Genomic DNA, 14678 nt, shown 5'->3' with positions numbered 1-14678 from the left:
CTTTTATCGACTTTGTTTCATAACTCGCTTGACTTCTAGACTTATGATACGGATATTACATGATTCAAATACATTAAAACATGACCTCTTGGGACAATTAATCACCTCTAGTGTTACCCAAAAATACGGGTTACAACATCCTTGATTCGTTTAACTTCTAATACTTGTTAACCACTCTTATACACCCTTGTATCGTTTAAGACCAATAGGATTAACTTCTTATCATCTCAAAGATAATCTCTTCTTGGATTTACGTCGACTAACTTACGGCGTGATCTAAGGTACGCGAATTTGGGTTGTAACATCCTCTCCCCCTTAGGAACATTCGTCCTCGAATGTAAGGGTTTATGGGGTGTCTAACTCATCGTGGATTCCGACGGAGATTTCTGATCTCGTCGGTAAGATCGAAAACTCGAGCATGGATCTCCTCGAGGGTTTCCCTCCGAGATTGGCATTTAGCGAGTTCAGTAATCCAATGTGCTCGAGTTTGAGCGGTCTCGACTGCCTCTCTCTCTTGGACTTGAGCGGCTTCAGCATCGACCCGGTAGACGACCACGAGCCTCGAGCTCCTCTATTTTCTTTGCCTGAGCTTAGCTCTTCTCCTTTATGCCTCGAAGCTGACTTTCGACCGATGACAATTGGGCTTGAGCAGTTTCTTTTTCAGCAGCAAAGAGGTTCATACTTTCTTTCCACCCCAAGGTCTCCGCCTTCATCATGTTGTCCTCCTCGCGAAACTGCTAGATCCTCTCGACCTTCTGCTGCAGCTGTGAGATTGAAATGTTAGCCACCATTCCCGAATCGAGCCCATGAGCTTTTAAGATTTTCATTACCTGCTCGATCAGGTCGGTCTGATCTTGGTGAGCCTTGGCCAACTTGGCTCGGAGGTCCTTGATCTCCTCTTCTTTTTGCCCACTGAGAAGTTTAAGGGGATTTCTCTCCTCCGTGAGCTCTCGGAGGTCGGCCTCGCATCGGCTCAGCTATGCTCGGGACTTTGAAAATGCCTCCTGATGGAGCGCCAAAGCCTATACAGAAAAAAGAAAGGAAATTAGACAGGAAGAGAAGAAATAAACTAAGTATGATATCGACAAAGGGAGTTGAGACTCACCCGATTCAAGGCTTGTTGAGTCTCATTGAAGAGACTCGATGTTTCACTCAGGCCGGTAGCATCCTTGACCCCGATAAAGTAACCACGGAAGGGGTCCTCCCCTCCATAGGCCCCATCTACTTCGAGAGTCCTCATAGCTCGGGCCTCCCGAATTGCCTCCTCGGAAAATGCAGGGAGAATCGGCGAGTCTCCAATATCTATTTCGCCAAGTGAGCCACTTAGGGCGTTCTCCTCACTGCGAAGGGCCTCGGAGCGGGACCCTTCAGACATACCCGCCTTTTGTCCATCTCGGCGGGAGGCATCTTCGAACTTCGACGACTCGGAGAATTTGCCCGAGTCCTTTTCCAAGACCCCCTCGGCTCGAGGCGGAATCTCCTCAACCACCACCGACTCAGTGGCCTTTGGGGACTCGATGGTTTTCTTAACTCGGACCACCAGTTCCGAGCCATCGTCGTCATCTTCTTCTTCTTTCTCCCTTAGCCGTTGAATCACATCCTCATGCAGGGCAACTATGTCTTTCTTCGGCTTACGAACCGGATTCTTCTTAGGCTTTGGATTCTCAGAGGTTGAGGTCCTTTTCCTCATTTTATCCTTCGTCGGTTTCGGAACCGAGGTTGAAGTCTCCTCCTCACCAGACGGGGGTCTCATGACCGCATCCTTGCCCAGGCCTGTGCATGATAAAATTGAATAAGTAGAAGAAGGGCATCTTAACCAAATCATCAAATACACAAAAACTGGGCTTACCATGATTCTTGGCCTCCCATCGGACCTTTGATAAATCGCGCCATGAACGCTCGGCGTATGTAGAGGTAGAGTCCAGGTTCTGAACCCAGCTCTCAAGGTCGGGAATCGCACGGGGCATCCAAGCGACCGCTACATCATGGAAAAAGACATCAATGAGAAAAGACAAAGAAACAAATAATACATGGAAGCTAACGGTGAGACGGTACTTACGATTCATGTTCCATTTCTCAGAAAATGGCATCTTCTCGGCTGGGATTAGGTCGGAAGTCCTCACTCGAACGAACCAGCCCATCCAGCCTCGATCCTTGTCCTCGTCTATGCTCGAGAACAACACTTTGGTAGCCCAACATTGGAGTTTTATTAACCTGCCCCGATAGAGGCGGGGGCTATACAATCTGATAAGGTGATCGAGGGTGAAAGGGAGCCCCTCAACTTTGCTCACAAAGAATCGGAGAAAAATAATAATTTACCAAAAGGAAGAATGGATTTGGCCTAGGGTTATTTTATATTGACGAAAAAATCAAAGATTACGAAGTCAAGGGGGCCCAGTGTGAAATAGTTAGTGTAAATACTTAGAAACCTTTCCACATCGGTGGTGATGTCTTCTTCGGAGGTCGGGATCACCACCTCTTTGCCCTCCCAGTTGCAATCGTTCTTTACCTGCTTAAGGTATCCCTCAATTATCGAGCATATATACCTCGACATTGGCTCGCATCGACCATGAATCGACGAGGCTTTATCGGTCTTGAAATCAGAGTTTAGCGCGCACCAGGAATGCACTCCTCAAGACGGGGTTCCACCGGCTGGTTGAGAAGATGAAGCAGCTTCTTTTTGTGGTACCGTTTTCAATGTTTTTGCCATTTTTGTGTAATTTTAAAGAAGAGGAAAATAATAAGACTTGACGTTTGAGAAAGGATTAACAGCAAAACCTGGAGATTTGTAAAAGGGAAGAACTTAAGAGATGTAAAAGCTTTAGAGATTAAAAGGAAGTGAAAGTAAAGTTTGAATCAATGAGTAAGAGGTCTATTTATTGGATTCACGGCGACGGTTCAAAGACACTAGTGGCCGACCACCAACTAACACTCATTAATGACTTGGAAAACTGTACCGACGGGATGTTTCGGTCACTCCCGTCGCTTACATCACGAGGATGACGTCATGACAGGTCGAAGTAAAAAATCAAAGGCTCAATTAGTTTCTTGTCATTTCACTCCAAAAAATGAGGGGACTATCTCTATACGATTAAAATCGACCGCACCCAATTTTACTATTTGACCGAGACCGGGAGGTTGCATCGAAGGATAGCCTCATAACGGAACAGACTAAATCATGAGGATAAGGTACTGAGTTCAGAATCGAGGTACCTGTCGAGATCGAGGTTAGTAGCGATCGAAGCCAAATGAGACAGACATCGAGCAATAGCGAAGATAGCACAATAACAGAAAGGCGAGATATCCGTGACTGATCGAGGATCATGGCGTAAATCTCGGAACGGATCAAATCAGAAACGGTTAATTAGCTAATCATGGGATTTTATTATGTAATTAGAATTATACCATAAGTGGAATTCCTCTACTATTTAAAGGGGATTCTAATCATTTGTAAGACACATTGTTCACAGATATAAAAGCAATATAATTCTCTTTCTCGTTTATACTACTATTCATCAACTTGTGATATTTTGATTGTTCTTACATCAACCAGTTCGAAGGGTATCCAAACTCGAGGGCTGATTTCTATTCTAATACTAGTTTGCTTTACTTTATAGTTCATTTCTGCTATTAATCTTCATATTTATCAATTGGTATTAAGTGAAATCACGTGTCCTTAGAATCACATTATAAGTTTAATTGTTATCCAATTTTAAGGGTAAACAAAGAAAATAGAGAAAATGATACTCGCATAATTTAATACAAGTTTTTTGCCGTGTAGGAAAAAAAATTTCCTCGCATAACTAATATAGGTTGGTTAGTGATGTTAAACAATACGTGCACCAAGTTATGCAGGAAAGTTTTTTTTTTTGGAATCCCAGAAAAATCCGCAGCCGCTATAGTTTCTGCTATAGCCTCTGCCCTTCGAGTGAGCACTCTGTGCGCACTGGGTAAACCCCCCACTGTGTAATATCCTGTAAACTACACAGGAGATGTAAACCGCACTAGGAAAGCCTTGTGTGACATGCTCAGACCCAGAAGGCATTGAGGGTGGATCGATCGCATGCCATCACTATAGATAACCCCATCTAAACCAAATGGGCCATCCCGAAGGACAGTTATGCAGAAAACTTACATACATTATTTTTTGCAGAATGTAATATGGAATAGAAGTGTGTGCATTATTAATACAAACATAAAAATTATTTAAGGACATAAAAACCCTCAGAATAAAAAATCCCTACGTAACAATATATTATTCATTGCACACAACAATTGTTACATTATTATTTATCATATACAACCTTATCATTATTTACTCCAGAAACAATCTTTTTATTACAATTGCACATATCCAGCACGCGCAATTGAGATGAAGTTGAAATTACTACTAACATATACTGCATTGTTATAAAATAAAAATTGTAAAGTAAATAAATCGAAGACAAGTATAGAGAGAGATTGATATATTATTCAACGTCAAACTGTTGTACATAATGAACTGAAAACTCCTCTATTTATATAGGAAAAGAAGCAACTACAAGGCTTTTCAAGAAGTAGCTGCGAGGTTTTTTTTGAGCTGCTTGTAAGCTGTTTGCATGAGCTGCTTGCAACCTGCCTGTTTAATAAGAAGCTGTTGCAAATCATTTCATTGAGTTGCTTGCAACCTGCCTGCATCAGCTGCTTGTAGATAAACTTCAATAGAGTACAAAACGGATAGTCTTCTTCAGGAAGATTATCTATAGCGGAGTAATAAATAAAAATTCACATTATAATTATTTTCATAACACTCCCCCTTGTATGTCCATTAAAAGATATTGTAACTCGTTAAAACCTTACTAGGAAAAATCCAGTGAAAAAAATCCTAGTGAAGCAAAAAGAGTACACATATTTAGTAATACGCAATTCTAGCTGCCCTATTAAAAACCTTACAAGAAAAACCATATGGGAAAAAACTTAGTAAGGAAAAAAGAGCACAACGCGTATTTTACTCCCCCTGATAAAAATATTGTTCCAAATATTTGAGTCTCCGCATTTCAATCTTGTATACAATCTTCTCAAAAGTTGAAGTTGGCAAAGATTTAGTGGACAAATTTGCTGGATTGTCACTTGAACGGATTTGTTGCACATCGATGTCACCATTTTTCTGAAGATCATGTGTGTAGAATAATTTTGGTGAAATGTGCTTCGTTCTATCTCCTCTTATAAATCCTCCCTTTAATTGGGCTATGCATGCAATATTGTCTTCGTATAATATTGTGGATTTTTTATCACATTCCAACCCATATTTTTCTCGAATAAAATGAATCACTGATTTCAACCATACACATTCCCTACTTGCTTCATAAATAACTATTATCTCAGCATGATTTGAAGCACAATAGATTTCTTTGTGAAGTGCCATGATATGACAGTACCTCCACATGTAAACACATACCCGATTTGAGATCGAGCTTTATGGGGATCGGATAAATAACCTGCACCTGCATAACCAATATGATTTGCACCACCTTTGTTGGTATTAGCAAGATACATAAGTGTACCAATTGCACTAAGATAGAGTATTTCAGGACCAAGGAGTTCCTCATCCTCTTCTGAAGGTCAAAACGGATCCTTATTCACTTCAAATGATCGAACACCCATTTGGTGTACTTTATGGGTGCGCTTTATCCATGTAAAAGCGTTTTAAGACCTTTTATGTATAGACAGATTGATGGATAAAGATCCCGTCTGCTAAATATTTAATTTACAGACTAAGACAAAGTTTTTTCCTTTGGAGCTCTTTTGGAGTTCCGATGAGATTTATGTCATTAACATAAACAGCAAGTATAACAAACTCTGATGTTATTTTCTTTGTAAAAATGCATGGACAAATGCCATCATTTATATAACCTTCATTTATCAATTCAGTGAGGCGATTATATCACATGCGCCCTAATTATTTTAAATTATACAAAGATTTTTGTAATTTGATTGAGTACATTTCTCGAGACTTTGAATTATATGCTTCAAGCATTTTAAATCCTTTCAGGATCTTTATATAAATTTGATCAAATGAGTCATATAGGTTATGACTTGCATCTAAATGGCATGACATCTTCAGGTGTCTGGACTACATATCTGATCCTTACAATCTTTTATAATATTGTGCACTATATTGTATCAAATATATCGTTGATGATCATTTTGTATCGTCGCAAGTGACATAACTTGTTGAGATCTCATAACTTTCTTTATTTTTTAGGTACCTGAACTTCTTCTGGAGTTTCATGAAATGTTATGTCGTGGGCTCTTCTAGAGCTCATTTCCTCCTCATTTTGATAATTTTGATCATTTGCTCCTATCAGTTTCAAGGATTGTTACCTTTGGAACTGATCAGTTTACTACGCTTCATGCGTGCAGTAAACTTTATCCTTCGGGGACTTTAATTTTAATAGGAACATTTGCAGCTGAAATATGATATTTAATTTTGGATCAGCAAATGCTTCTGGCATTTAACTTGAATTATGTTCTAAGTGAGGATCATATTAATGATAATTCAATTCATATATCATGTTTTCCAACTATTTATTCCACCCCTCAAATGTTAGAAAAACTAACTCATATCACCAATTTTCTTTGGGAAACCTATCTTTGTGCATTGTGGTAGAGAAATTAATCATATACCACACATCAAAAGTTATTAGATCTAAAAGTATTTAGTTTATGATCCTAAACCAATTGTGAGGGGAGAACTTATCATATTTTATTGGTCTGATGCATACAAGTGCTGATGTATGTAATTTAGAAAATCTTAGACCAACACATGAGGCTTTATTCTCATAAGCAATAGTTTAGCCATTAATAGGAGGTATTCAATGCTAAACTAGCTTGGATATAAACCAACATCATCAAGATGAACTATCTTGATTTTATAATCTGAAAATTATGCTCTTAATTAAAAAAGGCAATTTCAAATGCCAAACTGCAGGTCGACAATAAACACACATGTAACCATCTCATATATGCATCTATAAGTGGTTCATATGATAGGTGAATGGGCACATATTTACCTTTTATATATTCCAGAATTTAGGAGTTTTAGTCCCAACTTTAGCTGGTATAATCAATTTATTATGAGAATAAGCAACACGAGAGAATTCTTGAAGAATCTTCTAGTTCATCAATATATACTTATTTGAATTCTCGAATAGCTCATTTAAAAATGGCAAATGAAAACTTCAAGTTTATTGTGGTATGTGCTATCTCTAAGTAAACTTCTGGTTTACTATGGCATAAACTTTTACATCAGTAAACTTCTAATTTACTGTGGCTACTTTTGTATCAGTAAATTTCTGGTTTACAGTAGCTAGTTTTGCCTCAGTAAAACTTCTGGTTTACTGTGACTGCTTTTGCATTAGTAAACTTCTGATTTATTGTGATACATGATATAGTACAAATTGAAGAATAAGACGGGTAATTTCTCACATACATATTATTTTACCCCCTATGATTATGGAAACATGAAGATTTTCAATCTTCCTATCATTTGTGGTCTCAATATGATAACCATTTGTATCAGTAAACTTCGGGTTTACTACAACATATGTTTTGATCATCATCATATAATATGAATGATATATTTGTATATAAGCTCTTCTATATCCTTCATTTATTATCCACAATCTAATATTATTCGGACACTACTGGTGTCACGTGTCTTCTAGACAAACAGTTAGTTCTTCAGGAGTTTTTGATACATTTTGTACTATCAAATATTGCTCAGATACTTCTGGTATCATGAGAGAAAATCTTAATCAAATAAAACAATATAAAGACAATTCTAAATTTATAAATGTCAGAAATCAAGAATTTCAATATTTTTACGACCAACTTTGTGACAAATATCTCCTTCAGGGAGAAACGCCATTAACATCTGAATATTTTATATCAAAGCGACAACCACATAGTCATTATATCCTTCAGGAAAATATGCATGAGTTGTTAATTTTTTCGGGGTAGTTAATAACAACTAACCATAATATATCAATGTGGTTGTAGTACAAAGCATTCTACAAGAATGCTTTTGCCTTAGAATGATACTTAATAAAATTATCCAAGATATTTTACGTACAACAAGTACGTGTGGAAATGATCTTTATGCTACAAAAATAATATTTATATCCTCTATTATTCTACTTCTTCAAGAGGTGAGTTGTGGTATTTCTTCGTTCACTCCAGGGAATGAAAATGTGCTTCAAAAAAAACTTTGAATAACTCATTATTTTGTTTAAGAACAGAAAGATATTGCTTCAAAATATTTTCCTACTTCATGAGAAAATTTCAATTGTGTTACTTTTTCAGGAGCAAATTTAAAATATGAAATATTGAGTATATATTCTCTCAATTATATTAACTCTTCTGGAGGTAAATTGTAATATATTTACAACAAGAGCGCGTTCATATTTATGACTTTATTAATATTATCACATTCACTTCAGGGAATTGATTAATATTTATCAAAAATTCTCATCCTTCAGGAAATCAAACATAATTATCTGAACGCGCATTAATCACATCAAATTGTGATGCTTCAACCTCTTTTAAAATATTTACTACTTCAGGAGCAAATCGAGGCGTGCATGTAATATCGAGAATATTTCTCTAGTTTATCTTTAATTGTAATCATAAAAAGCCTAAATTATCACTTTTGGTGGTCATAGACATATATCACTTCCGGTGGTTAACAGAATTTAGTTACAATGAGATATACAAAACATAACCACTTCTGGTGGTTGTATATTTGTTGCAAACTCTGCTGGAGTTTAAGTGGATTTAACAATGTTATCTACTTTGTAATCCTTTATTAAGATAATTAGGATGAAAACAAATACCAAAATAGGTATTATATACGTAACATATAACCAAACAAGCGATGATAAAGATATTAAAATATGAACAAAAGGCTCAAATTAAATTACGCAAATTTGGCCACTCCATATGTAAGTGATATCTACATCACTACTGCCAAGAAGAAAAACTCACCACCTCAAGGATATAATCTGCCTTATGAGGCTCGGAATGAAGAAGATCTAACCACGTACATAAGAGTGTCGCCTTACATCGGAGATGAACACTGAAATAAAAATTAAATTCGAAGTAAGTGCTCAAAATGGCAGAGTCTCGTGCTAATAACGTATTATAAAATAAAAACTATAAAAAAATAAATCGAAGACAAGTATAGAGAGAGATTGATATATTATTCAACTTCAAACTGTTGTACATGATGAACTGAAAAGTCCTCTATTTATAAAGGAAAGGAAGCAGCTGCGGATTTTTTCAAGAAGCAGGTGTGAGGCTTTTTTTTAGCTGCTTGTAAGCTGTCTGCATGAGTTGCTTGCAACCTGCCTGTTTAATAAGAAACTGCTGCAAATCATTTAATTGAGTTGCTTGCAACCTGCCTGTATCAGCTGCTTGTAGATAAACTTCAATAGAATACCAAACGGATAATTTTCTTCAGGAAAATTATTTATAACGGAGTAATAAACGGACATCCATGTTATAATTATTTTCATGCATGAGGTTAATTATTTGTCGCCCATTATCTCTATCTTTTTATTCTCTGGCCGACTTTGTATCCAATTACATCAAATAAAAGTTGCTTCTTTTAGTTTGTATACTGTGGAGAGGGTTTTACAATCAGATAAATACATATTATTTCCTTTTTATTTTGTATCGTGACGGTGTTCATGCCAATTTACATACATAACTATTTGATACTTGTTAGCTTCCACCAGCTATACTTAGGTAACCGACCACCAAAGCTCGTGAATATAGATTTTTATTAAAATAAAATACTTAAATCAGAAATAAAAATTAAAAATAGAAAGGAAAGACCCAAAAGAACAAAAACATTCTATCATCTCCCTCACGCTCCCCCCCTCCCCCAAAATCCTAGCACCTTAATCCCTTCCTCGCCAGATGTGTTTCCCCTTGCATTTCAACCGCCACCCCTTTCTTCCCATCCACATATTCCTTTGTTTACAGTGGTGATAATAACTAATGTATATTGGGGTTGATATTTGGAGTAAAAGAAATATTTTTTAGGGTTAGACCATTTTTTCTTTTTGTTGAAATCACTAAATCAAAGTTTGCATTGGAGGAATTTTCCAATTTTGCTGGTGCCGTTGAAATTGAGTTTGACACTGAAATTTGATCAGTTGGAGTCGCTAAAGGTTGTTGTGGTTGATTTGGTATTTTTTCCTTTTATGGTGATAGTAGGTCTAAATGTCTAATTAGTATTTATGGCTTAGAGCTTATGGTGGTGGTAGACGAAGATTGTGGTTCTGGACCTTCTGGTGATGCTTTGGTTCACCATTGGAATTGTTTTGATAGAGCTGGAGAGAAAGAAAGATAATGAATTTAAAATTTTCAGAAATTAATTTAAAAAATATTTAAAAATGGGACTCACTAATTACACATGTCAAATAATAAAAAGTTTAGCATGTGATGCGTAATCCTTGTCAGCGCAATTGAGGTTCACGCTCTGGTGGAGGTGTTTAAAATATGGGTTTTGATCAAGTAGAGGTGTTCAAATCGGAAAATAGTAAGTTTATTTACCGGGTTGACAAACAAGTGTAAGTTTAAGTGATTCCGAGGCCATTTTGCCTTTTTTAAATAGAGTCATAAATTGCTTGAGTGCTAAAACAAACATCCTTTGCTTCACTCAATTTCCAGAAAGATCATATATTAAGGTCCTGAAACTGAATTTCGATTTTCCAGTCTCTTGAAGCCTAGCTTATAGATGACATATATTGCTGTACCCGTGCCAAACAGGCCGACATGAGTGAATATACTCATAAACATATAGCATAGGTCATAACTACTTCATAACAGGGGCGGAGCTAGAGCTTCGATAACGGGTTCGGCTGAACCCAATAGCTTTAGTGTAAATCCTATATTTGTCTTAAGAAATCCATTGAATAAGTACAAATTCTTACTTTAGAACCCAGTAACATAAAAAGGATAAAATCTCGAACCCAGTAACTTCAAATTCCGGCTCCGCCTCTGCTTCATAACCAGCTTATGCAACCACAACAGTGAGAAAACATTCAGCTGTCCATTCTAGAAACGTATTGGCTATTTAATCTTGCATTTACTTCTTTTGCTTTTTCTTTATCTCAACCAGCCTATACAACTTTCTTTTCCTCAGTTGATAAAAGAAGCTGTCAATTTGTTTACTGTTCTTTCATAGGAGAAGATATACTACTAGAGTTATGGCATACCTTAATGCATCAGCAACAAAAAACTTATGCCCTACCCAAAGTAATACTACAAGTAATGTACATAATGACAAGAAAAGCTGAAACAAAACAATCAGTGGTCTCCAGAATAAGTATTGATCACAAACTGGCTTTCATTCTAAACTGTTCAATGCCGCAGATGTATAAATACTTCCATTTGCAAGTAGGAAGGTGGAACAAACATCTTTGACTATTAGCTTAACTACAGCTAAAGGAAACAATGGTGGACAGTGTCAAAACATAAAGAAGTAAACATAGAAAAAAATTAAGGGGATTCATATAGAGTATATATAAAATTACCTAGCAACGTAGCTTAATTTTACAGCGAAGGGGTGCCAACGTAAGTGGCTCCACCACTGAAAGGAAACAGTTCTTTCCTATTTCACAAGTTCAATACAAAGAGAATAGTGTTACGTGCTGTCCTAATTTTCTTACCATATTTGATTTTCCTATTTCTTGAAGGAAAGGGCAACATATTTACCATAATTGGGTTTTCCTTCTCGTAGAAGGAAATTATAAATCTTCCATATTGGCTAGTCCTTTTTCTTGTAGAAAAAGGTGTGGACTTCTATAAATTGAGGATCCTTCCTTCTCATTCAGTAGCATCTACAATGTAACCATATGGGGTTAGAGAGTCGTGTTTAGGGGGAGAACTTTACGGGACAAGTGTTAGTATGTCACTTGTGTTTGCCTCTTCGTGAGGTTGTTCTCTCAATATTTTGTACTCTCTTTTATATAGTGGATTACTCATCTCCGCCGTGGACGTAGGTCAATTGACCGAACCACGTTAAATGTTTATGTCTCTTTTGATATATTTCTCGTTTGCTGTCTGATTTATCGTCGTTCAAGATTTACATTAGTAGCTTCCGCATGACACCTGACTTTTTCGGTCCCGACAAATAGTGAACCCATTAATTCCGTTCTAAATTACCAATCTGAAATATCCACATCTGAAGTATCAATGTGTCCATTACTCGACAGTCCATTAGTGTACCACATGTTGAAACATATTCCATGCATTCTCATCACAGATATGATTTATCTTAAATAAATCAAAAATCATGCCCTTGATGCAACATTTTCAAGATTTGAAGCTTGAACTTTACTTCAACACTCCCTCCCCCGCCACTCCCCCCCACCCCCCCCCAAAAAAAAAAAGAGAAAAGAAATTCTACTCCAATTTATTTCCCTAGTTTAGGAACTCTCAAATGTTACAGCAATCTTAAAAAGTCAACCATAAACTTGACACTATTAAATTTCACATAATTATTTTTCAAAAACTCACCACCCCATGTAAATTATGCAACTAAACTTAAATCAGGAACAAGAAGTGAGAAGCTCCAACAAGATGTACACCACTAGAGATAAATTCACAATATAAGATAGTACCAAAGTATTTCACATTTATGCAACTTTTATCAAATCAAAAACCAAATTACAAATTATAAATTTCAAAGAAATTAATTACTTAGTTACTAACAGGAAGAACCTTCTTGACAATCTCATCACTAAGAGCAGCAATCTGAGAGTCAAGAGACTTAATAGTCTCCTCCTTTTGTTTGTCCAAGCTAGCTAAAGCTTCCTGCAACTCAGCTTCAACTTTCTTCCTTCCTTCAGCAATCTTCTGCTCCACTTCCAATTGTGTCTCTTTCTTCATCTTACTCAATGCAGCTGATATTTCAGCTCTTGCAGCTTTCATTATAGCTGCTGCTTGATCTTCCAATTGCTTCACTTCAGCTGAAGTGTCCTTCACACTGTTTAATTTCTCTTTAATAGCAGAATCTCTTTCATCCATAAATTTCCCTAATGGGGAAAAGTAAAGTTTGTCTAAAGCAAACATGAGGAAAAGGAACTCAGCCATTATAATAGGGAGAGTTAAATTGAAGTCAAAGAGTGAAGCTTTTTCAATTTCTTCAGCAAGTGAAGGGGGTGCAAAGGCTAATGAGCTAGCAAGAATGACTGATATTGACTTGAGATTTGATGCGAGGGAAAGGGTTATTGGGGATTTGGGCAATTTGGGGAGGGGTAGTTTTGGAATTGGAATTTGTGGGAGGGAAAGTTTGGTTCTTGGTGATGAAGGAATGGAAGAAGTGATTAGGGCTTTGGAGGAAGCCATGATCATGTTGGCCATGGCTAGGCTATTTTCTTGAAATTCTTTTGCTGCTACTTTTTTTTCAGATGAATGAACTGATTTTTTGATTTGTTTGGTTTTGTGAGAGAGGGGTTGGTTGATATTTGATTTTTCTGGTGGAAGAAAGGAAGATCTCAGAAAGGTTATCTCATTCTATGCCACACATTCTTGAAGCGGCTGAGATGGATTTCTCAATTCTCAAATTCTCACCAGTGGCAACGGGCGTGCCACTCACGTGCCATTAAAATAAAATAAAATTTGAAAAATAGGTAAAAATGTAAAAGTTGATCTAAATAGAAAGGGATGAATTCAGATTATTTATATAATTTGAGGCATAACAGATAATTTATAAAATTCGAGAAATTATAGATTTTGTTTAAGAATGTAACATATTAAAATATATGTATTAAACAGGGATTACACAAAGCAGTGTAGTCCCGAGAGAAATTAAAAAATAGCCAGATTTTTAAGTGGTCATTCAAAAATAGCCACAGTTTCAAAAGATCAAAATTTAGCCACTTTTCATGTAAAGATAAATCAGAACAAAAACATTGTTGAAAATTCGGAAAATACTCCAGCATAATATATTGGAATTCCGGTATAATATACTGGAACTTCAGTATATTATACTGGAGTTTGGAGTTCCAGTATACTTTGATGGAACTCCAGTATATTATACTGGAGCCAGCAAAGTATACCGGTCCAGCATAATATGCTGGAAGTTCATACACAGGTGCACCGAATTTCAGTATATTATGCTGGACCGGTCTTTGTTGCAGCAAAATAGTGACTATTTTTTAATGACTTGGCAAACACCGGCTATTTTTGAATGACCAATCCGAAAACTGACTAGCCCGTGCTATTTTAACTGTAGTTCTATATAATTACAAGAAGAATTGAAGCCTAGTCCTATATAATTACAAGGAGAATTGAAGCCTTAGTTCGTAACCCTTAAACTATTATAAGTTATCCAAAATCTCATAAATAGATTCAGCTTCTTATAAGTACTCATGTTTACACCAAAAATAAAAGAGAACTAGACAGTTCATCTTCAATATCTGAATGGAACTTCTACCATCTTCAAAACATCTTTGATGTCTCTTTTTCCAAATTGTCCACCGGAGGCAAGCAGGGACAATTCCTATCATAGAAAATATATTAAGAATTGTACAAAGCTTAAAAGCGCAAAAATGTGGGGAAAAAATGATTAACTATCTAGCATAATTATATAGGTACATGGCAATATTTCAAGTCACCAAAGTTTA

General features: G+C 36.5%; 1 protein-coding gene across 1 annotated transcript; it reads right to left on the bottom strand.

The window, feature by feature from the left end:
- Positions 1 to 12633: 12633 nt before the first annotated feature.
- LOC107791170 (ATP synthase subunit b', chloroplastic-like) lies at positions 12634 to 13574 on the bottom strand. Its single transcript, XM_075245298.1, has one exon. It carries the CDS (start codon positions 13411 to 13413, stop codon positions 12751 to 12753), a length of 663 nt encoding a protein of 220 aa, XP_075101399.1. The 5' UTR covers positions 13414 to 13574; the 3' UTR covers positions 12634 to 12750.
- Between the last annotated feature and the right edge of the window lie 1104 nt (positions 13575 to 14678).

Source organism: Nicotiana tabacum, chromosome 23 (genome assembly GCF_000715075.1).
Source record: "Nicotiana tabacum cultivar K326 chromosome 23, ASM71507v2, whole genome shotgun sequence".
Lineage (NCBI taxonomy): Eukaryota > Viridiplantae > Streptophyta > Magnoliopsida > Solanales > Solanaceae > Nicotiana > Nicotiana tabacum.
The sequence above is the reverse complement of the archived record's forward strand: the minus strand, read 5'-3'. Positions and strand labels throughout refer to the sequence as shown.

Bases quoted from the DNA above. Each gene is read 5' to 3' on its own strand.
- LOC107791170 (XM_075245298.1), bottom strand. From the start codon at position 13,413: ATGGCCAACATGATCATGGCTTCCTCCAAAGCCCTAATCACTTCTTCC.